Source organism: Odocoileus virginianus, chromosome 9, assembly GCF_023699985.2.
Source record: "Odocoileus virginianus isolate 20LAN1187 ecotype Illinois chromosome 9, Ovbor_1.2, whole genome shotgun sequence".
NCBI classification, from domain to species: Eukaryota; Metazoa; Chordata; class Mammalia; order Artiodactyla; family Cervidae; genus Odocoileus; species Odocoileus virginianus.
In genome coordinates, this window is record NC_069682.1 from 37,551,491 (window position 1) to 37,576,007 (window position 24,517).

Below are 24,517 nucleotides of genomic sequence, written 5' to 3' on the forward strand. Positions count from 1 at the left end.
GTATGACAGAACGGGAGGGCCGGGCTTGGTTTTTTTTTTAAACACAGGATTTTTATTAAAATTCTTATTTAAAAAAATTGAAAGCTTTCAGCGCCCGGCGCTCTTGGGGAACCGCACGGAACCGCTGAGCTCCAAATTCCGGGGCTCAGGCCCCGGAGGACGGGGCAGGGGGGCTTCTCGCTCGCCTACATTATTTTTTCCTTTTGTCATATTTGAGAAATGTTTGCACTGAACAAAATTTAAAAATATATAAAGAAAAGAAAGCAGGAGTAACCAAACATAAGCAAACCAAAACAAACCACAAAGAAAGGAGTTGGGCCCGGAGGGGTACGGGCCCTTCCTGAAGGTCATTTTGGCAACAATCACCACTGATATTTACAACGAAAAGCGAAATCTGCCACCAGTTGTCAGAACGTTTACATGGCCATAAATAGTTAGCATTTTCTTATAAAAAAAAAAAAAGGAGAAAATCCTCTATTTTTAAAGTGTTTTCCACTTGCTTTAGAAGACGCTGACAATAATATCGCTACTCACACAAACGTATTTTACAAAATTCACAAAAGCAGGGCGCGAGGCGGGGGGGGGGGGGGGGGGGGGTGTGTGTGGTCTTTTTCTCCTTCTCGAGTGAAGACGTTAACACTGGGACCATTAGGTCCCCGGGGAAAGCAGAGAAGCGAAGCTGCGCAAACATTCTGTAAACACGGCTTAGGGTTCAGCCATCTCCAATGGTTCAAACGGAGAGAGGGGTGAGGCGGAGCTGGGTGGGTGGAACTGCCTCTCCAAGGAGGTGCAGGCCAACTCTTGGCGCCTCTCCGACGAAGCCGAGAGTCAACTCGACTCCATAATAATAATTATAATATAATAACCACCGTACGGGCCGAGAGTCCTCCGCGCCTCCGCCGCCGGGGTGGGGCCTGGGCCTGGGGCCTCGAGTCTGGGAGGGGCGGGCGCTCACCAAGTCCACTGCTGGGCCTGGACCAGGGGGTGTGCTGTCGGGTACTGGGGGGCGCCGGCCGAGCTGTACTGGGCGTTGTACTGCATGTGTTGCAGAGACTGCGCGCTGTAGGCCGAAAAGGGGATGCCCGCCTGGAAGGTGGCTGCTGCCAGGTCCTGGGCTTTGAGCGCGTGGCACGGCTTGCCGTCCCTGACCAAAACCGGCACGGCCACCCGGCGCGGTGAGGGCAGGGGCGTCACCTCCATACCTTTCTCGGCCCGGGCGCGCTTCATCTTGTAGCGGTGGTTCTGGAACCAGATCTTCACCTGCGTGGGCGTCAGGCGGATAAGGCTGGCCAGGTGCTCGCGCTCCGGCGCCGACAGGTACCGCTGCTGCCGGAAGCGCCGCTCCAGCTCGTAGGTCTGCGCTTTGGAGAAGAGCACCCGCCGCTTCCGCTTCTTGCCGGCGTCCCCCCCGCCGCCGGGGGTCTCCTTGTCATTGTCCGGTGACTCGTCGGCCGATGGCTCCGGGGATTTGGAACTCGAGTCTTGGGGCGCCGCGCCGGCCGCCAGCCCGTGCACTGGAAGAGAGGGAGGTCTGTCAGGCGCCTGTAGGCCCCCGTGCGCCCCGGATCTTCCGCGCGCCCTTTGCCCCGTGCGCCCCGCTGGCCGGCCCGGCTGCCTTCGCCCAGACCCTCGCCCCGCTCCACGCCGGATGGAACTGTCGGCGTCTCCCCACTTCCCCGGGGGAAAGAGAAGAGGCAGGAGTAGGGACTCGGGGCTGTGGTTTCTAGGGGTTCGCCCAGGATGGGTGCGTATTTGGGGGGGGGGCGGGAGGAGTGGCGCGCAGAGGAGATCACCGCGGGTTATGGGCTCCGGCCCCCTTAAGCAGTTTCCTCTCCGGAGAGACGTGGGCAGATTTTTAAAAGAAAAAACCCACAATCCCGGCATTGATCGGGTCGGCCATTTAAGGCAGGTTTTTGGGGGCTTTCGTTTCTGCTTTCCGACTTTCTGGACACCCTCCGCACCGCACAAAGCCGCCTCTATGAAACGGGGAGGGGGGTAGGGTGAGCTATTTATACCCAGGCCACCCTCTCCCCGTACCCCGAGGCAGGCTAGCCTGCTGCAGGCCGGTCACTCCCGGCAGTCGGAATGGGGGAGGGGACCCCTGCCCGAGCTGTCCGTCCCGGTTGACGTCTGTAACCGGCCCTTGGGAGGTACCCCCTTCCCCCTCTCCCTCCTAATTTCTCTTCGGAAAGAACGTGAGACCAAGTGCCCCGCCCCCCCCCAGCCCCAGCCCAGGGACGTCTGGCGAGGCGGGAAGAGAACAGGGCATCCCAAACAAGCGTTAGGCATCTTTCCGGGGGCGCAGGGTGAGGGATCCGGCTCACAGGGCCCCTTCCCCTTCCTCTCCCGGGCTGCGGTCACCAGCCGCGGCAGCCCAGCGGCGCTACTTACGCGAGTACTGAAGGCCCTCGGTGCTGGCCAGCCAGCGCGTGTAGGGGTTGTCGCTGCTGTCGTAGAAGGGGTTCTTGAGGGGCAGGCTCTGCACTGTGTCCAGGGCGCCCTGCCCCAGCGGCCCAGCCCTCTTGGCGGGCTCCGGGCCTTCGTTCTCCTCCTCCGGCCCTTCGGCCACCGAGCCCTCCTCATCGTTGGTGTCCGGCAGGTCCAAGATGTCCTTGACCGAAAACCCCGTCTTTGTGTTGGTCAGCGACATGGCCCGCACCCCGCAATTTATGCCGCAAAGTTGTAGCTTCACTTGGTCAATTCGTGGTGCTCCCAGTAGGGGCGGGGGAGGGGGTATGGGGAGAGGGGTTGGGGGAGGGGAGGGGGGATGGGCTTTAATTAGAGAGATTATTTTGTTTAAGAAAGAGAAAGAAACTCCCGGAGAGGGGAGAGGGGGGAAAAAAGCCCCAGGAGTTGCGGGTGTCTTCTCTACAGGCACGCGGAAATGGACGCGGGGTGCCGGGCGGCCTGCGCGCCAGCGCCGCGGGCCGGGCCCGAGTTTGTAACTCCAGGAGGGGTGCCAAGGCGGCGTCAGCTCCGGCGGCCGCTCGGCGCGCGGTGGCGGCTGGTGGCGAGGAAAAAATGGGCCATTGCCCGAGCGATCAGTCCATATAAGGCTGGGCTCCACTCACGAACCTGGGGAGAGGGGGGGCAAGAGGGGGAGAAAGAGAGGGAGGGAAAGAGAGACAGAGGGAGGGAGGGGGAGCGAGAGAGGGAGCGAGAGAAGAGTGGAAAAAAAAGGAGGGGGGAGACATTAAAACGCAAAGGTTGGACACGTGTGGGCGGGTCTTGGAAGTCAAGTGGATGAAGACTGTATTTGCAGATGTGAAATTGTGGGTTTTGGGGAGCTCCGCGCTCCCAGCCAACAGCCCTCTAGAGCAAGATGAGAGGTGTAACGTGTCAATTAATTGCAAAGACTGGGCGAGCCTTTTTTTTTTAACCCAGTATTTACATACAAAGGACCACCGCGTCGCTCGCGAGTCCACACACTTGAAAGGGCCGTTTTAACAAATTGCATCTTCAAAAAAAAAAAAAAAAAGCAAGGGAGGAGGAAAGAAAACAAAACAGAAGCCGGAGGAGGAGGGAAAAGAAAAAAAAAAGTCCTCCTTAACATTCACGGGTTCCTGCCTCCCCGCCCCCGCGCTCCCGCCCCCAGCAAGCCGGAAAATTGGCGATTTGTGGCGCCTTTGGAAAAGGGGGAGGGGGCGCAGGCTGAGTCGCGGAAATCTCTCCTTCCCATCGCTGGCGGTTCCCTAAACAAGATCCGGTTCAAATGGCAAGAGCCCAACTTCTGTAAGCCTCCTAGGTCAATATTTTGGTTGAGGCTTAAGGATGAGTACCAGAAATGACAAGGCAAGTAATTGATTCTAGTTAACGCCGAAAGAGCCCGAAACCCAGGAGAGGGATCGGCTCGAAGCCGGCCGGAGCCACCACCCAGCGACACCCGCACACCCCCCCTCCCACCCCGGCCCGCCACCCTTTATTTGCTAAAGACATTTCCGTCTCCCCGCCTCCCCTCTCCCCCTCCGGCTCCGTGAGGCCGGCCGAGCAGGACCGCACCGTTCACTTGGGGCTGTGCGGGCGCTCGGGGAGGGGAGGGGAGGAGCGGGGTGGTGTGGGGAGTGGAGAAGTCTTCCCCGAGCCTCGATCGGTCCCGGCCCCACCACCTCCGGGCCCGCGGGCCGCGCCCTCCGGGTGGAGGGGAGGGCAGACGGCCCCGCGCCCTCCCTGCCCCCTATTATGCCTCCCTCTGCAGCCTCCGGCGGGGGCGGAGAGAGAGGAGGGTTGGCGGGGCGCGGGCACAGGCTCCAGCGGGGGTGAGGACCCCAAAACGGCGGGAGAGGGGGTCGCAGGGCAGGAGGTGCTGCTGACTTCTCTCTGGAGTTTTCTCCGCAGAGAGTCCTTTTGGATGCCTCAGGGGCGTGTTGCGAGCAGGCTCTCAGCTTGTGTGAGGTTGGAACTGAACTTTCCCGGGAAGGCACCTTCTGCTCGGGACCGGCGAGGAAAAGTCCGCGCCGCACCCCCGCCCCTCCTTCCAGTTTTATTTTGGGGGGGGGGCCGCAGGTTTGCTACCTGATGCTTGTCCACCCTAGAGGAGCGTCTGAACTGGTTTGCCCCGGGGGGGGGGGGAACGGAGAAGGCCGCGGGGGGGTCTGGCCGCCTCCTCGCCGCGAGCGCAGGCGGGCGCCGGGCCTCCCCGCGCGCAGCTGAGGCCTCCGCGCCCGGGCCGCCCCCGAGTTGCGAGCGCCCGACGAGGGCGCCTCTCCCCGAGCCGCTCGGCGGCTTTCTGCAGCCCTCGCTGCCTCGCCCCCAGTATGTGACGTGGGTGACAATGCCCCAGGTTAGAGCGAGCCCCTCGTCGGCGCGTCCTGGGTGGTCGGACCCGGGCAAACACAAATACAAACCGATTGCTAAGCTGCGGACAATGAGCGAAATGTAGACAAATGTCCCGCTCCCGTTGGAAGCCTTTGTCCCGGCTCGGTTTTTGCATTTATTTCAGTGGCGAAATAATACATGATTGACGCTCTCTTTCAATGTGTCCTAACTGTTTGGAATAAATCTAAGGTTGTTCCTAGTTGTCATGGCATTCAACCCTTTTCAATGGACTATCTCTTCATTCATTTCTGAATCCGTCCACAATATTAAGGAAACCCCTTCATGTCGACGCTCCTCATTCCTCTCTTTTTCCTCCTACTTTTCCCTTTCTCCTTTCTCCCCCCGCTTGCCCGCCCCTCCTCCCCGGGCAAGAATTAGAAACTGATTTGAATCCTGTTCCTCGAACCCATTACTTTTCGTGCCTTTTCCCCCCTTTCTCTCTCCAGTCTGCCTTTCCCAGCCTCCCCCCCCCCCCCCCACCCCGGCCTTGCCTCCCCTCCCCCCCCACCCCCGGCCTTGCCTCCCCTCCCCCTCACTCGGGAGCTCTCTGCCCCGTCCAGTCGGAGGAGGGAAGTTGGGTCTGCAGGCGTCGGGGAGGCCCAGAGTTTGGAAACAAGGGCTCCTGGGCCTGCCCCGGCCATTGTTACTCAGCTGCTAAATAAATAACTGGCGAGGAAAGTTCCTCAACCCAAGCTTTGCAGAAAAAAATCGTCCTGGCCCCTCCTTGGCTTCCTGTGTCCCAAGGGAGGGGGCGTCTCTTGGGGACCAGGGTAAGCGCCAGGAAAGTCAGAAATGAGTCTGGGTGGACCAGGCCAATTGCTGGGTTGGGTGAGAAATGTCACTTTTGGCAAGAAGTGTGTCCCTTTGGCTTCTGTCCTGAACCATCTTTGGGAGGGGTGCCCCCAGACACCCCCCACCCCCTGCACCCAGCCTGCTCAGTCCCTCACCTGGGAACCACCTAGTTCCACTTCGCTCCTAACTTCTCCCTTCTGTCCTCAAGGTGGCCTCTCCCAGGATCCCATCAGCGCTGCCACTGTGGATCACGTCCCCTCCCTGCCCCCCCAGCCCCCCCCGCCCCCCCATCTTTATGGAGCACAGCACCTGGGAGACCACCTTCCTGGAGATTGATCCTGGAGCGGTAGCAGTGGGGAAGCGCTCTGAGAAACAGGCCCCCTCACCCCCACGCCGGGACCAGTTCATGGAGACGGGGGCCCCTCAGCCTCAACAGGCCAGAGTTCCACACCTCGGGCCTCAGGGGCCCCTTTCTGCAGCTCTTGCGGGGGGTGGGGGGGCCCACACCCCTGCCTGCACAGGCCGCTGCCTGGGTCTCTGCTCCCCCCTCCACCCTCACCCTTGGTAGTTTTTCCTGCCCCATCCGCTGCGCTGTGTCTTCCTCCTGGGACCTTGCGAATCCATTTTGCCCAGCACTCTGTTGCCCGTGCGGTTCCCGCGTCCGCTTCCAAAGCGCTGACATTTGCAATTGAAAAGGCCCAGAGAGACTGCTGGGAGGCCGGTAATTGAAGGGGAGAAACTCGGCTAGTTAGAGGAAGATCATAAAATTCAAGTCCCCCAGGAGTGGCCTGCGGACGCTGGGAGGCCGGCAGGGGAGCAGCTGGCTGCCGGGGGACAGGTCTGATGCCCAGAGTCTCTCGGATCTCATGCGGCCCGAAGAGAGAGCGGGGGGGCCAGGCACTAAACCTCACCTCTGCACAGAAAGTAGACAGGTGATTGCATCCGAAGGGTTACCCAAGGGGTCTTGCTGGGAGCAGCACAGCCTGGACTTTGTGAACCAGGGGTCTCCTGCCTGGTGGGATACGGCCCATGAAGCAGGCCAAGCCGGCGCCCCTGGCCCTTTCAGAGTCCTTAACGAATGCCCCCATCTCCCCAGCGAGTTGGCTCTGAGCGCGCTGGGTCCTCTGGTTAACCAGCTCTGCTTGGATGTGCTGGCCTCCCCATCCCGGGATTCCTGAATACCTTCTTTCCGGCTGCCCATTGCTCGCACCCAGGAGCAGACCGTGTCCTGGGTCCCCTCTTGTTTGGGTTTGGGCTCTGGGTTCTGCTGTGCTTCCGGGGAAGCTCCTGAGCTGTTCAGCCTTGGGCCTTCTGCTGTGAACTTGGGGAGAAACTGAGAGGTGCCAGGAGATTGATGGCAGCTGTCTTGGGCCAGAGGGGGACAGGGCTTAGCTCTCTGGTGTGCGACCACCACCTCCGACCCCTGCAGGGTCACCTGAGCAGCCAAAGGCCCCCACCCTGGGTCATTAGGCTCCGGCGTTGGGGCTCCAACTTGCTTACACATCTCGAGTTCTACCTCCCCTTTTCTCCTGTTGGGGACAGCTCAGAGGGTGTCACGGGCCCCATGGGGAGATAGGAGGAGCGGACGGAGAGTATCTTTCTCCCTGGAGACTGGAAGGCATCTTCTTAGGAGACTTCTCAGGCCGCTCAGCTCCGGTGCCGGAGGGATGGAGGCGCAGGCGCTGCAGAGGGCGCGTGGGGAGCTGAATCACTGCCGGAGGCCCCGGGCGGGAGGCGAATGTACACAGGCTGTGTCCCCACTCCAGGACAAGTGGTCCTCCAAGTCGGCCCAGTGTTTACCTGTTTACTTTCCCAGGTAGCTCAAACACGAGCGCCTTTTCTGAGCTGCGGAGCGCGGGGGGCCGCCCTGGTGCACCCTGGCCCCCAGAGCCTTGCGCCTGCACTGTGCGCGGCTGGACGCCCCCTGTTGGGGGAGGGGTGCGCTCTGAACAGCCGCAATCCAAGACGGGAAGGTCCTTTGGGAAAGTGAGGCGAGACCTGGTCACACCCACGCGTGGGAGCTTGGCTTGGTGTGCCTGGAGGAGTGCAGCGGGGCAGTCCCCACTCCGCGCGCTTCCCTCTCGCCGAAGGCCTCTTGGCTTGAAGGTCTCTTGGGAGGTGCTCTGCGCTCCTCCTACCCTTTTCAGGCTGGTGAGAGCTTGTTGGGTAGGTGCCTCCTCCAGAGGAGTTCAGGGCAGAAAAAGTCCGGGGTGGGGGCTACCTCGAAGTCCTACTCTAAAAAGGGAGGGCGGCCTTGAGGATCCCAAAGCCTTGAAGCTCCAGGCTGCACCCCTCGCCCTCCCCCATCCACAAAAGCCCGTCCAGTCACTGAAAATACAAGATCTTTCCCATTATTTGAAAATACTAATTTGACTTTTTTGGAATGAAAAGAGGTTGAAAGAAACTCTCTGGTACAGTACGTGGCTGATCTCTCTGGCACCCGGCACATCCCATCTCAGATAACAGCCTTCAAGTGGATTAGTTTATTGTCTGGTTAGCGCCAAGGTGCTAAGCGTTTGTCTTCATTCACTCCAGAGACAAAGCGCAGGCACCTTCCTTCCCCCCCTCGCAGGATTAGCCGCGCGGACACAAAGGTTTTGTGGGAGGGGTGAGGTTTATTTTAGCTCGGGTTGGAGACTCAGAGCGTGGTGTGCACTCGAAATCAGCGGGGACGGAAAATATCTTCCAACCTGGTTCCCAAGCCCGGCGAACAAGATGCCCACCTTTAAGATTCATTCCTCCAAAGTGGCTCGTGGCAGCTTCCACTCCAGGTGGGGGAATGGGGGCCGGGGGGGGGGGGGGGGACGCTGCAGAGAGCAGGGCTGTCAGCTCTGGTCGCCAGAGGAAAGAAGTCCAGGAGTGAGGTCCCAGGGTACCAACCCCAAGCGGGACCTTTCCCAACCAGAAAACTGAGAAGTAGGCTCATCTGCATTGGGTCCTAGCACCAATTGGCTTCACCTTCTGCCCCTGGAGAAGGAAGCAGGTCCCTGGAAGTCCCTGCAGCCTGCGGGGGTGGGGCGATGGGGGTGAAGGTAGGGGTGGGGAGTAGGGGTAGGTGTGGGGGTGTGGAGTGTGGGGGTGTGGGTGGAGGTGGGGGTGTGGGATGGGGGTGGGGTGGGAGGTTGGGGGGCACTACAGCCTTGTCAGTGAGGCCAGATCAGGACAGGTGCAAATCTCTGGCAGGAGAGACCCACAGTCATCAGACAGAGGGACCAGAAAGCAGGGACTAGTGTGAAGGAAAGGAAATCTGAGTCCACTTTGGGTTCAAGTCAAAGGTGAAGTTTTTTTTTCTTTGATCTATATTGTGTTAACTTACCACAGGAGGGGAAGAATAAGGGCACCTTCCAGGGAAGTCAGGTCATCTAGAAGATGTTGGGCAGAGAAAATTTCTAGGCCCAGAGACAGGGCTCAGATTCTATATCTGAACCCCACTCCCTACCTCTTCCTGGAGCCCCAGGAACTCTATAAAACCTCGGAGAGAGCTGATCTTGGGACCTAGAGCCTGGAGTCCCTCCTGCAATTAATCGTGGGTGCAGGGTGCAGGTATCTGCTAGAGCTGACCCCTTCCCCCCCCCCCACCCCGCCTTCTACAAGGTGAAAGACACATCACTTTCCCAATTATCTGCCTCAGAAAAAAAAAAAAAATTTCCCGAGGACATAAACTGTAATAGAAATTAGGATTTCTCTTTCTATTAATCAGCCTCATTGTGTGGGCGAAAGACCCGGCGGACATATGTTAGGACTTTGATAAATGTGCTTTAATGAGATCTTTGAAAATGCATCCAATAAAATAAAAGGCGAGAAAATCCGTTTAACTTTCATGGATGTTAAATTGAACACGAAATGTGGCTCCGGGCGCGCTGCAAAATGGAACGGGCCTTCCTCCAATATTTTCTTGAAAAACGTAGCTCTAAGCCCCCTTTAGGCCAAATGAGCCCATCTCAGCCAATCCATTGTCACCGGTTTATTGGGGGAACCAAACGCCACGTCCCCCCGGGCTCACCCCTTTGCTCTATTCGTTCGCGCTTCTCTAATGATTAAATATGTTACAATGAGATTACGCAGCGTCAGTGTTGCCTTCAGGAACGTTCTTCCAGCCAAGCTCGACCTTTCCCCCCCACCCTCCCATAAGGGTGATTTCAATGCAGGAGATTTGGGTTTCTCTAGAAAACACGACGCCGAAAGCACGTTCTTATCTGAATTTACTTCTCAACACGTGACAAAATCATTCCCACAAGACTTCGAAAAGCCAGCGGCCTCTCCAAACGGGTTAGTACTCAGCACTTGGAGCTCGGCTGAAGGTTCGGCGCCTCGTTGCCCTCGCCGGCGCGGGGACGCCTCGCTTCCAGCCAGCGCGGAGCCTGCGAGCTCGGCCTGGAACGCGGGGAACCAACTCTCGAGGGCCCTCCGGCACCAGAGAGAGGGGGTTCCTGGGGCTCTCTCATTTCACCAGTCTGAGCCCCCGAGGTCCACAGACCTCCGCTGGACGCAAAGCCCCCTCTCCATCCCCCAGCGCCACCGAGATCGAGAAGGTGCTAGAGGCGCGCCAAAGGTCCTCCTCGCAGTGTGTGTGTGTTTGGGGAGGGGGGCGCAGTGGGGGCGCCCCCTCGGAGACCAGGGCCTCAGCAGAGCCCACTGAGGCGCATTTCTGATCCTCTGGCGATCTCTACTGACACAAACGAGAACTGTCTGGCGCCTGGCGCGACCCCTCAAAGTCCTGGCTGGAGCCGCCTCCCCAAAGAACCCCCTGACCCCTACTCGGCCCCCCAGCCCTGGTCCTTCCTGCCGGTGACTCCCGCCCCTCACTCTCTTCCTCCTCACCCCCCACCCCACCTCGTGGTCCAGTTCCACCCGAAGAGCACCTCTTTCTCCGAGAGGCGCCATCTCCAAATTGCCTGGGGGACATCGCCTCCGCCAGCAGCCCCGGTCCGGCGCGCACGGGGGAGACTTACCCGAGAAGGTAAGGCAGAGGCGCGCCGTTCCCGGCTGGGGCTGGGGCGGCCCAGGAACCTCTCGAGCCGGCGATGGGGAGGGGCCCGAGGCGCGCGGCGCACCCGCTCCGCCTCCCACTCTCGGCGCTGTGGCGACAGCCCCGGCGAATCTCCAGGCGCGCCTTTATCTAGTCCTCCACCACCTACCCGGGACCCCCCTCCTCGGCGCCCCTCCCCCGTCGCGCCCTCCCGGGCGGGGCTCCGAGCCCCGCCGCGCCGCTCCTCCCCGAGTTCCCCGGCGCCCGCACCTGCGGGCCTCCGGAGGTCTCGCTCCCCGGCGGGCTGGAAAGTGCGCCGCGGCCGGAGCACCTGGCCTCGGCGGCAGGTAAAACTTTTCCTTCCCGGGGGGCGCGGCGGACGGGGCTCGGTCCCTCCCGGAGCGCCCCCCTCGTGACCCACGGAGCCGGCGGAGGACCCGAGACGCCCGGCACTTGGCCACCTGCTGCTTCCCGACACCCCCCACCGCCGAGCCGGGGCGAGAAGCGCGAGAGGGGGCCGCTCAGGCAGTCGCGCGTGGAACCCCAGACCCCTCTCACTCCCGGGCCCACGCGGCAGGGTCCCGGCCCCGAGGCGTTCGGGTCCCCGGCGGCGGCGGAGGCCCGCGCGGGCTGCTGGCGCGACAGCCGGGGTGGGCGGTGGGGGGACGACGCGGGGCTCCGGTACGGCTTCTCGCGCAGCAGCGCACCCCGAGATCCCGACCACCCCGGACCACGCGCTAGCGGAAGGCTCACCTGGAGCTGCGCCCGGAGCCCCGGCCCGCGAGCACGCGGATCCCCGGCCGCTCTTTATCCCGAGCCGCGGGCGGCTGCAGAGCGGCGGGCGCACGGGCACTGGCGCGGCGAGCGCTCCCCCTCCCGGCTCCGGCTCCCGGCCCGGCGGCCCCACCCTCCGGCTCCGGCCCCGCGGCCGCCGCGCAGCCCCGGCGGAGGGGGCCGCTCCCCCGCGCCGCGCGCTCTGTTTGTTTTCCTTGCCCGACTGACGTGAGTCAAAATATTGGCCATATGTTCAGCGGTAATAAATCGGGTATGAGCGCAAACACACTTGGGCTTCGATGGCCCTTTCAGCTGCCACATGGCCAGCTTGGAAGGAGGGGGGTTGCCACCTTGCTGCGACCCCCCATCCACAAACAGGCGGGTGGTCCCTCTCCGGAGCCGCCCCTCGGAGCCGGAGACCTGAGACCCCAGGCCTCGCCTCTCCCTCGCCCTTCCTCCGTCCCCAGCGTGGTCTCGGACCCCTCAGCTCCCGGCGAACCCGGGCTGCTGCCTAACAAGGTCGCCATCTATAAATTGCTCGGTCGCTAAGACGCCATAAAACCGTAGGGCCAGATGTGGCACGTTATTTATGTGTGAAACCGCGTTTACACTAGATAGCCGATCCAAGGCCGATAGCACGGCTCGGCGGGAGGTCACAGACCTCTAGCCCCAGGCTCCTGGCTCCTCCCCCCAGCGCACTCCCCGCTCCAGATTGAGGGGTGTAGGTCTTTCTGGGAGAGGGGTTCAGCCCTGCGGCCCGGGAAGAAAGTGATTGCAATGCATTGGTGCCAAGGTGCCACCTGTCCAGGGTTAGACGCCGCCTCTGGAGTTGATTTCTGTAGCTTTTCAGCTCCTTTTTTTTTTTTTCATCTGGCCCGGGGAAGCTGTTTTATTTTCCAGACGGTTGATACCTCCTGTGGGACTTTAGTCTGAACAGGAGAGGTGGTGTTTGAAAGCTGAAGATGTGCGGGGCCCTGCAGGTCGGTGGAATTTGGGGGTGGGGGTGGGGTCTCCTGACCCCCTAGGCAGGATGTTTTTGGAGAGGAGGCAAAGATGGAAGTGGAACAGTCTACTGACTGAAGGAGCGCCTGAGATGAGTCCTGCCTCAAGCCTGACTGTGGACTGCAGTGTCACATGTCAGCCACCTTATTTAAATTAAATGGCAGCCGAAGCACTCAGACAGAGGCAATTCTGCATTGGACATGAAATCAGAGTGGCCCTGTGTGATTCCGGAAAGGGAGGTCAATAAAGTGCGGTAATAGAAAACAATTGTTTCGTTTTTCTCCTCCAGAAGGTGGCCTCGGGACTGCACATCCCCAAACTGGTCACCTCACACTTTACTCACATGAATTCATTCAGAGTCATCATCTCTCCTGTGCCATTACTTCGCTATTTCTTGAAGGGAACCAAATTCTCCCTGTGGTTAATAAGCACTGTGCTGGGCCCCCTACCTTCCTTTTCATCTTCAAAACGCCTGGGGTTCCATGAATGACATCCTCCATCTGGCCAAGGAAAATCAGAGATGAAAAATGTTGCCCTACTGCAGGGAAAAACATAAGCATTTGACTTCACTATTACAAGTTACCCTGGGTCCGCGTTCACTGGATAACTGTCCTTAGTGGCAGTTAAGGGTAGAAAAATGATGCTGTTGACAGGAGTGGGAGAGAAGGGGAGAAGCAAGATGGGGTGAAGGAGCGGGAGGAACCCATGCAACAGGTGCAAAGAAGAGCTATGAAATGAACCTCTTAACCTTCAGTACTGAGCACCACAAAGCCTCTCCACACTGGCTCTTCTGGGCCTTACAGTGAGCTCCCAGAATCCTTAGTTACCGCAGAGAACTCTGGGGCTTCACTCAAGCCTGCAGGAGTTGTTAATCTTGGAAAATTACTGCTCCATTTCTTTTTGATTTTTTTTCTTGGATTTTCAGTCTTTATGGTTCAGAACAAAATCTAGAGTGTATTTTTGGGTTTATGTCACCTCCCAGTGTAAACTCTGTGATCCTGGTAAATCACTTCTTTGGGTGAAAATACTGCTTCACACCTGAAACTGGATGAGAGGGTTTGAAGACAGACCTTCATGTCTGTAGTCTTCACAGGAAGGGCATCTTTGTCTAACAAGAGGCTTGTGTGTTTTTTCCCTGTCCTTTCCCTGATAACTGCTATGTAGTGAACAGGGACACAGACAATGAGCTTGGAAAGCCAGTGTTTGGTGGGCTCACTTGGAAAACTGAGAGACATGAAGCAAAGGGTACATCACATCAGCCTTTATATGATTCCCTTTTGGGGAAAAACTCATTAAAAATAGCACATGCACTGGGGCGTGAACTAGGCAATTGATAATAAAAATCCATGACAAAGGAAATGCAGTGGGGAGCAGGGTTGAAATAAAATTCAACTGTTGAGGTAAACCCATGCATTCTCTCCTTGGGCTTAACTAGCAACCCAGTGCTGGATTTGGCACACTCAATTGTCCTCAGCCCTAAACAGATTTCATGCAGTGTGTTTTCTTAGTTCCATTGTGTTTTTATGTTGTTACTACTTCAGAGACATTCCTGTTCTACCCACAGACTCAGAATTCATGAACTTATTCACAGGAAAAAACCTTCATCTACAGTGTTCCCCAAAGGCATCATCAGCTGCAAGATGATGCTCTGGGGATGAGCAGTTCCTGGTGCTTACAAGTAAAAATCAACCAAAGCAAAAACCTTATAGTGCTTTGAACCCAGCCAGGAAGGATATAATTGCATTGTCTTGAGAAGAACTACACAGTAGCTCCCTCAGAGAGAGTTCCTTGTCCCTTACGGCTGCTTCGTCTGCTAGGAAGTCTAGACAGTCTAGGAAGGCAGGTGTCTTGTTTGTACCTTATGTCGGCATCCTGCCTGGTGAGCAGAGTAGCTCCATGAAGGTGAGAGCTGAGATGGACTCGGAGGACAGTCCATGTCCACCACCCCTGACATTGGGGGGCTGTCAGGAAGCTTGGTGCATCTGCAGATACCATCATTGTGCAAAATCAGGTATGCAGGAGACTACAGACGGATCTTCAGCCAGAGAAAGCGTCAACTGAGTTCATCTGATATGAAATCCCAGTCCACTTTATCTGAAAGCAGACCCACTTCTTTCTCTCAAGAACATCCCGCTGTAGAGCCAGAAGTCATGGTCTGATGAGGTTCTTGGGCCATCAGAGGCTGAAAATGAAACCAACTCCCCCTCATGTCCTACACAGAACCAAGCGTGAGCAAACACAGTGGATACAGACCATTGTGTTAAAGCATTGGAAGCAGCCACGATGTTGGATACCATGTGTCAGATCCTCAAAAAGTAAGAGTCAAATTTGTCTAGATAGAAGCTAAGCTAGTGGTTGCCTAAGGCTGGGGTGGGGCAGCATGAGGAGACTGGGGAGTGATGGATAAGGGGTGGGTTCTTGGGGGGAGTGGTAATGAAAATGTTCAATGAATGATGGGGGTGTTGGTCAGACAATTCAGTGAATATAACTAAAAACCATTGGATTGTCCACATTAAATTGGCTGAATTGTGTGGTATGTGAAACTACATCTCAAAAAAGTCATTCAAAAAATGAAATGTGTCTCCTTTTCCATTGGGGCAAGAAGGTAGGAGAGAATGGAATCTGCGCAAGACCAGTGATCCTCAGAGTTGTTCTTTTTTAACTTTCCCAACTTTTATTCTGAGTGTTCTCACACAGACACACACACACACACATACACACACACATTGAAAGAATAACAGAGTGAACCTTTGTATACCCTCTACTTGGATTCAACACTAATTTACATTTTACCACTTAAGCTCATCACTCTATATAAATGCATTTTCTTCTTGTAGAACTAGTTGGAATGAAGGTTATAGATACCATGATACTTCTCCCTAGACATTTCAGTATACATCTTGTAAGAAAAGACATTCTTCAACATAATCACAATATCATTACTGGGCTTTAGAAAATTAGCAATGATTCCATAATTTATCTGATATTTATTCCTTATTCAAATTTCACCTAAAACAAAGTGTATTTTTATAGCCAGTTCATTTTATGCCCCCCAGAACCAGGACCTATTTAAGGTTCACATGCTGCATTTGATATTTATAATTTTAGTTTTTTATATTCTCATTCTTTTAATTTACAACAATCTTCATTGTTGCCCTTCTTTCCTTCCATTCCACTTTTGACTTTTGAGAACCCAGATGACTTGTAGAATCCCCCTCCCCCATCCTGGATTTGCCAGACTATTTTCTCCTGGTGTCCCTTCCTTTGTTCCTCTGTCCCTTGAACAGCCACAAACTGGATGTTAGATCTAGAGTCTGGATTGCTGCTGCTGCTGCTGCTGCTAGGTCACTTCAGTGGTGTCAGACTCTTGTGCGACCCCATCCCTGGGATTCTCCAGGCAAGAACACTGGAGTGGGTTGCCATTTCCTTCTCCAACGCATAGAAGTGAAAAGTGAAAGTGAAGTCGCTCAGTCATACCAGGCTCCTCTGACCATGGGATTTTCCAGGCAAGAGTACTGGAGTGGGGTGCCATTGCCTTCTCCGAGTCTGGATTAGGTCCATGATTCACATTTATGGTTGGGGATGCCGTGTGGGTGGTATGTCACATTGCATCTCATTACGAAGCAAATCATGTCCCTATATTAGTGAAACTGAGTTTGATCACTTGGTTAAGGAGGTGATCACTATATTGTCCCATGTGAATTAGCAAGTGATTAGTAAGTAATCAATGGTGAGTGATACTTTGTCATTGTTTCAAAACTCCTTGTCACTGTGTAAACATTCCCCATAATCCTCAACAGCTTTTCATCCAGTGGTTTTTACCGTCTGTTGCGTGAGCTCTATTTCTCCTTCTCTGTGTACTTGTTCACATTTTTCTGTAAAGAAGAGTTTCCTTTCCCCCATTATGGACTCTTGGAGTTAACATTTTAATATGTTATAAGCAATTAGCACTATTTTTTTGATGCTCAAGTTATCCAGATTGTACAGTGCAGAGTGATGCACTAGAAGAATCTTGAGGGAAAAGTCAGAGAAAACATTGAGAAACTTGGAGGAGATTATGAACCTTTGGGCAACCCAAGTTATCATGGAAGACATCTGTGTGTATTTCTGACTAACAATGAATGGTTCATCACCAATAAAAAAAAGCTCTAATTCTACATTTCCAGGAAGTCCAAATGTGTCACAGAGTAAAAGCAACTAATATATTGAATGTACCTCAATTAAATGTATCGCCATTAAAACACGACAAAAGGAAGGAGATTGATTTTTAAGGAATTCCTCATGGGGTTATAGAGGCTGGCAGAGTGGGCTGGCTGATGTTGATCTAGGAAGAGCTGATGCTGAAGTTCAAGTCTAAAGACTGTCAGGCTGGAGAAGTCCTTCTTGTTTAATGTGGGGAGACACAGCTTTCATTCTGTTCAGACCATCAACTGATTAGATGAGGCCCACCCATGCTATGGAGAGCAATTTGTTTTACCCAGATTCTTCTGTTCTAGTGTTCATCTTATTCAAAAGGACCCTCCCAGAAACTTCCAGAATGATGTTTGGCCACATATCTGGATTTCATGGCCTGGTCAGGTGGACACATAAAATCACCCATCATATCCTCTGATTAACTGATGTTGGCAGCTGCTCCCCAAGATCCAGGAGTGTTTGTGAAAAATCTTGAGCTCAGTTTCTGAGCAGCTGCAGCCACATGATGCCACACAATGCTGTGTCCTCCTCTACAAATCTTGCCCTGTTTCCTAGCAACAACCTGGCCGCTCACTGTGGCATGCCTGGTAAATGTTATTGTTGTTCAGACGCTAAGTCATGTCTGACTCTTTGCGACCCCATGGACTGCAGCATGCCATGCTTCCCTGTTCTTCACCGTCTCCTGGAGCTTGCTCAAACTCATGTCCATTGAATCAGTGATGCCATCCAATCATCTCATCCTCTGTCATCCCCTTCTCCTCCTGCCCTCAATTTTTCCCAGCATCAGGGTCTTTTCCAGTGAGTTGGCCCTTTGCATCAGGTGACCAAAGTATCGGAGCTTCAGCTTCAGCATCAGTCCTTCCAATGCATATTCAGGACTGATTTCCTTCAGGATTGACTAGTTTGACCTCCTTGCCGTCCAAAGGGACTATCAAGAGTTTTCTCTAGCACCACGGTTCAAAAGCATCAATTCTTTGGTGCTCCTGGTAAATACTCGTTGTTATAACTTGGACTTTTGAACTGGACATCAGATGCGCTTCTGATAAGAGAAATACATGTGACCAGTATACACCTGTTTGAAGCCCATAAAATTATCCAGTTGTTTGTAGGGTGGGAGGAAGATCCAGGAACTTGATTTGAATTTGGAGGGCCTGTGAGGACTGACTACACAGGTCTCTAATTCTATCATCATCCTAGAATAAACCTAGCCTTTCCATGTACTTTGAAACAATGTTGATCTCTGTATCGATCTTCTGATCAAATTAGGAGGCCAGGGGGCATTTTTAAGACCACCTGATTGCCTGCTTTCCCAATAAGGATATTGGATGCCAAGAGCCATGCAAATTTGGAGAAAGCTATTCTTAAGAGTGGGTTAATCCTTAAAAGAGAATGATGAGAACTATGAGGTAGAAATCTACTGTAATTTTGGGTCATTGTGAATAGTTAACTATTTAATGTCTGGCTAGTGTAGGGGTTTGGATCCTAACAGCATATATTTTATTGAACATTTGCTATGTCCCTGGCAGTGTGCTAAGGTCCTTTATGTGTATTGTTTGATTTAATTCTTAAACTAACCATGTCAGTTAGGGAGCACCACTTTTTACCTTAGTTTTAAATATAAGGAAACCGATGTTTAAGGAGGCTGGAAACACACAGATCCTGGAGTCAGAGTGCCTGGCCTGAGTCTCCCCTCTTTCTTATGACCTCCACAGATTACTCAGCCTATTGGAGCCTCATCTCCTGGCCATGTAAAATGGAGCTCATAATAGAAGTATTCTGAGTTTGTCGTGAGGATGAGCTGAGACCCTGTGAGTATAAAGACGATCTGCTAGTGCCCGGTGTGTTGGTAGACGCCTGGTACCTTCTTGCTTCCGTTACCATCATTATAATTTGCTCTGGTTATAGAATATTTGAGATCCAGGTCTATCTGACCCCAGAGGCCATGTTCTTGACCATCAGGTCATGACACACATTTTGTCACCAAGTGACAGCTGTGGAAACTCCATAGAGCATTTTCTTACCCAAAAGGGGAGTTTCCTATTTCTTTTCTTCCTCATTCCCTTTTCATTTATTTTTCCCCCTCTTTTATGTTTTCTTTCTCTTTGATTCTTGGCCCATTCTATTGGTGGCATTCGGGACTAAATAAACAACGGACACCCATGGGTTCAATTGCTTTCCAGTAAAAGGTGAGAAACACTTGGCTGGATGAAGCACAAGCTGGAATCTAGATTGCCAGGAGAAATGTCAATAACCTCAGATATGCAGATGACACCACCCTTATGGCAGAAAGTGAAGAAGAGCTAAAGAGCCTCTTGATGAAAGTGAAAGAGGGGAGTGAAAAAGTTTGCTTAAAGCTCAACATTCAGAAAACTAAGATCATGGCATCTGGTCCCATCACTTCATGGCAAATAGATGGGGAAACAGCAGCTGACTTTATTTTTCTGGACTCCAAAATCACTACAGTTGGTGATTGCAGCCATGAAATTAAAAGATGCTTACTCCTTGGAAGGAAAGTTATGACCAACATAGACAGCATATTAAAAAGCAACAAAGGTCTGTCTGGTTAAGACTATGGTTTTTCCAGTAGTCATGTATGGATGTGAGAGTTGGACTATAAAGAAAGCTGAGTGCTGAAGAATTGATGCTTTTGAACTGTGGTGTTGGAGAAGACTGTTGAGAGTCCCTTGGACTGCAAGGAGATCCAACCAGTCCATCCTAAAGGAAATAAGTCCTGGGTGTTCATTGAAAGGACTGATGTTGAAGCTGAAACTCCAATATTTTGGCCACCTGATAAGAAGAGCTGACTCATTTGTAAAGACCCTGATTCTGGGGAAGATTGAAGGCAGGAGGAGAAGGGGACGACAGAGGATGAGATGGTTGGATGGCATCATCCACTCAATGGACGTGAGTTTGAGTAAACTCTGGGAGTTGGTGATGGACAGAGAGGCCTGGCATGCTGCAGTTCATGGGATCACAAAGAGTCAGACACGAATGAGGGACTGAACTGAACTGAACTGAACTGAACTGAAAAGGTTGTAACAAAGACTCTGAAAGTTTAACATGGAAAATCATGTCACTTTCAAATAACCTTGATTTAGGGAGGTATTGCATTTTAAATATGAGTTAAGTCTAATTCTTTGGTTTCTGGTTGGAGGGTTTGTCTCCTGGGATCTCTCTCTTTTGGATGGGAAGCCACTAGACAGTGGAAGATCTGGATTGAGTCCTGTGGTTAGGAGGGGCCAGGCTGGTAGGTAAGGTGGTTGGCCCTCATCACAGTGGGTGCTCTTTGGGTTAACTCTTTGTACATGCTAAGTCACTTCAGTTGTATCTGACTCTTTGCGACCCTATGGATTGTAGTCCACCAGGCTCCTATGTCCATGGGATTCTCCAGGCAAGAATACTGGTGTGGGTAGCCAGATCCTTCGCCAGGGGATCTTCCCGACTCAGGGATCAAACCTACATCTCTTATATCTCTTGCATTGACAGGTGGGTTCTTTAGCACTAACACCACCTGGGGAACCCAGGTTAACTCTTCATTTCCCTACAAATGCCCTCATGCTCTGCTTTCTCCTGTATCCCTCCCAGGGGTTCTGAGAGGTCTCTACTATGGAAGGAAAGGTTAAGGGAGGGCACATTGCTTGGGCATATAAAACAGAGAGAAAAACCTACTGGCTTTGGTTTCCCTAGAAGGCATCTGGCCTCACTGCAGTATTGGGAGCAAACCACCTGGAACAGGACACATAGAATGACTGAATTGGCATTTCCTCAAATTATTCTGGATTCACGGTCACCGGCTCCCTGACGTGTTAACATGGTAGGAATAGAAGAAAGAAGATGGAAAATCATGCTAGGTGACACCTTCCCCATCCTGAGCATCTTTCCATAGGTGACGGGCAATCCGTTGGCTGAATCACAAGTTTCCTTTTGAGCCCTCTAGGGTTTTCTTGGAGAAGTTAATGCTTATCTGACCCTGGTGAGTTTCGCTCTTTGGGTGATCTTTTGGGGACAAAAAGTATCATGGCTGATATCACCATAAAGTAAGCGATAAGGTCTGAGCAATTACAGCCGTGGAGGGAGAACAAATTACATTCAGACCCAATCACAACATTGTCATCTAGATCACAGCTGTCAAATTTTAACCGGTGCTGATGTTGCTGTTGAGGAAAGAAGCAACTCATCATAAATCTATGATTCTTTGACAGTTTTCAATTTCAATGGGCAGCATCATGGGAGTGAATTTGATAAAGGACTTGGCAATGAGGGAAAAGTTTTCCTCTTTTCTCTTGTCAACTTGAAGATCATCTGAGAATTTATAAATCTTGTTGGGCTTAAGGTTTAAAATTGTTTGCATATGCTCTTTTTACATCGTGAGGTTTTCACTTCAGAGGAAATGACATGACCATGCTGCCCTTTGGAGGGGGCAGAAACTTCATTTCTTTTAAAGTTATTCAATCAGCTAATCAATCAATCCATCAATTAACAAGCTCCTTGTTTTTACTTAGACTGTGTGATTTCTTCGTGCATTAGTTAGCTAGGGCTGCAGGAACAAGTACAGCAAACTGAGAGACTTGAACAGTAGACATTTGTTGTCTCACAGTCTGGAGACCAGAAGACTAAAATCAAGGTGTCGGCAGAACTGGTTCCAAGTGAGACCCAAGAGGCAACGACCTGACCTTGGCCTCCCTCCTTCGCTTGTGAGTGGACGTCTTCTCCTTGTGTCTCTTCTCATTGTGTTCCCTCTGTGTGTGTCTGTCCCTGTTTCCCTATTTCCCCCCTCTTATAAGAACACCAGTCACATTGGATTAGGACCCCCCCTAATGACCTCATTTTAGCTTGATTACCTCTGTGAAGACCCTATGGGACTCAAATATGGTCACATTTTGAAGTGCCAGGGGCTAGGATTTCACCATGTATATATATATATATTATTTTGGGAAAAGCCAGGATTTAACTGACACTTTGGATGGGTTTAGGGTGGGATTGCTGAGGCTCTCGAATTCCCAAAGCTCCAAACATTGCTCAAGTGATGCCAGAGTTTAGATCTAGCACCTGCCTCTGAGTATAAGGAGTGTGGAGTTGGGTGTGGTGGGCATTCAAAGCATATGACTTGGAAATGGATGAAAGTAAATATGTGAAATAGCAATCCTATTGGGAAAATGGGCATGTATGTGCTGGTAGATTTTATTTGATTTCTGCCTACTTGCACTGTGTCATTTTTTTTTCTCATCCTTACAATTTTTTAAAATATCACAGCACCTAACTGTGCGTCTCTGATAGACATTTAATTCTCACTGAATTAATGGGAGATTTTAGACATTTCTAATAACTGCCAGTGAAAATTAAGATGTAATTACAATACCTTGATCTTTATATGACTTATGACTTTTAGGAGCTCACAGCTTACCAAGCACAACCTCGTTACTCTAATCCTCTTACCATCACTTGGACTTGACTTGCAGGTCTCACTGTTTCCATCTTGGGGGAGGAAGATCTGAGGAAGAGACTCAGAGGACCTGCTGTTGGACACCATGAAGCCCTTCCCTGTCTCTTTGTTATCTCCATTGTTTTGGAGAGTTCTCTGTTGAGCTAGATTGTCTTCCAAAGCAGTCCTGCTCTGTTTTAGCATCCCGTGTGTACATGGGCTGGTGTCTGGGGCAGGAGCAGTTCTGGATGAATTCAGAAGAAAAACGACAAGACTCCTATTATAATGCACTGTTTATTATTGGATCAATGTGATCGATGTCCACCTGTCAGATCTGTAACATTATCTGGGAACCAGCAGATGGAGCTGTTACAGATAGCATTCAGAGGTCTGTTTATTCTCCTGAGCACGTGCTTCCATCCTGGGGGAAATACCACTTCATTGTCCGAGCAGTGGGGTTGTTTGTACCCAGATGTTGAACACGCCTTTCTCTGGGCCCACGTCTGCAGAACCGGAAGGTCATTTAGGTGGGGAGGGGCAAGGTTTTTGTGTGGAAAAGGCCTGATGGCGGTCTTTTACCTCCTGCAGGCCTCTGAGTGGCAGGAATGGACACCTGCTGAGTGCAAGGAGAGTGTTAAACACACTGGTTTCTGAGAACTCCACACAGAAGCATTTAAGCCTGGCAGACTAGGGGGAAGAGAGAGGCTTTGGGCGATGATGCCTGTTTCATAAACACAGCATCAATATTGATAGACCCCAAGGGATGCATATGTAGAACGTCCCTCGGGTTGTACAGGGACAGTGTGTCCAGGAGAACATGCAGTTCTGTCCATCCAGTCGGACACGACAGACGCTGCTTCTTCGTGTCATGCAGGGTGGGGTAGGTTACTCTTTCCGTCTTTGGCTTTTGAGGATACTCAGGAAACTTAACCTAGATCCACGTTCTCTTTTATAATGGAGGGTTTCCTTTTCTAGGAGGAGGGCCACGGGGAACTTGGAAGCGATTTTCAAGTAGTATATGAAAGACCACCCACAGGAAGAATGGGGCTCTTGCTCTGTGACCCTGGTGAGGCCAGAAGGAGAGAAAACCTGTTTGGGGCCAGCATGAAGGACACGGGGTGATGAGTTGTTCCAGCAGCAAAGGCTGATAAATATTGAAACGTGTCCCCATGGCCTTTTTCTTAAGGGCAGTTAATGAATACTGGTTTGGCAAGCGATCTCAGATGCTGTAAGTGTGAGAGGAGGGAGAAAATGAACACGCTGTGAGATGGTTTATGAATTATGAGTCTTTAAAACCTATGAGGTGATTTTCCTAAGGAAAGATGATGTGAAGCTCAACAAAACGAACTACTTTTTGAAATGTTCAGAACTTTAAAAACAAAGGCATCTTTTTTCCTTTTTTAACCCAGACTAGAAGCAATTAGTGGGATTTGGGACCAAATGTTTATTTTTTTCTAACTTACGTCCCTTTAAGAGTAAACTTTTAAATCACAATACATGCTTGAGGAATGAGGTGTTTATAGTTACAATGCTTTTGATTTAATATAGAACTAATATGATTTTTTTGTTTTGTTTTAATGTAATTGGAAGTCTTCTAGAATGTATTTGTCCAAGTTCTTCCAAAGTGATTTTAGTATTCTAAAGGTAATTGAGCATTTTAAGGTGTAGTCTAAGATCTTACAATTTCTGGAGTTTCTGTGCAGTTTTAGAGATGAAAAGAGTAGGTGGTTAGACTGTGTTCTGATCTAGGGAACACCCTGGGCCTCCCTCCTTGGAATGGGAGAAGTGGATTCTTCATCTCGCCAACAGAGCAGGCCATCCCTCTGATGGATGGTCACCTTTATCTGAGAGATGGCAGCCAAAAACCCACCTGGGGTTCTGGTTGGTTCAGCTCTGCTCAGTTAAGTTCCGCTGGAGCCATGACCCTCATTTCTGATATCACTTCCCAGAGGATCTTGAAAGGACAATGCATTTTTCTATTTAGATTTTAAAATTTATTATGATGTTTTCTCTAATAAATGGAAGTAAAGTACTTTGAAGAAGGATGACTTTTCTAGTTTGCAAAAAAACCCCATATAGATAACACTGGATGTATGTTTACACACATATAATGTACATATATTCACATATAGTCTATCTGTATAATATTTCATGTCTCATATCATATAATGTGCATTTCACTGCATTTTTCACTTACCAGTATATCTTGAAGATTTTTGCATATCTTTCCCTCTGATTTTTTCTGGGTTGTCTTTTTATTTTATTTTATTGAATATAGCTGTTTTACAAGATCCTGTTAAGTTCATATGTACAGCACAGTGATGCATTATACACACATATATATTTCTTCTCAGATTTTTTTCAGGTTATTAGAAAATATTGAGTAGAGTTCTGTGCTGTAGGGTCCTTGTCGGTGGTCATTTTACATACAGTAGTGTGTGTATTAATCCCAGTCTCCTAATTTATCCCTTCCCCACTTCATAACTGTCAGTTTGTTTTCTATGTCTGCTGGTTTAGTTCTGTTTTCTAAATAAGCTGATTTGTATCTT

The 24,517-nt window shown here is 51.9% G+C and overlaps 1 protein-coding gene across 2 annotated transcripts; it reads right to left on the reverse strand.

The window, feature by feature from the left end:
• Nucleotides 1-40: 40 nt before the first annotated feature.
• On the reverse strand, nucleotides 41-11,432 carry NKX2-2 (NK2 homeobox 2). 2 transcript variants are annotated; one of them, XM_020878330.2, is made up of 3 exons: nucleotides 11,330-11,432; nucleotides 2,392-3,075; nucleotides 41-1,514 (listed from the first exon to the last, which is right to left on the reverse strand). In XM_020878330.2, exons 2-3 carry the CDS (start codon nucleotides 2,648-2,650, stop codon nucleotides 952-954), a joined length of 822 nt encoding a protein of 273 aa, XP_020733989.1. In that variant the 5' UTR covers nucleotides 2,651-3,075; nucleotides 11,330-11,432; the 3' UTR covers nucleotides 41-951. The 2 variants fall into 2 exon arrangements, with proteins under 2 accessions (XP_020733989.1, XP_070328339.1); XM_070472238.1 differs by lacking the exon at nucleotides 11,330-11,432 and adding an exon at nucleotides 10,560-10,686.
• Between the last annotated feature and the right edge of the window lie 13,085 nt (nucleotides 11,433-24,517).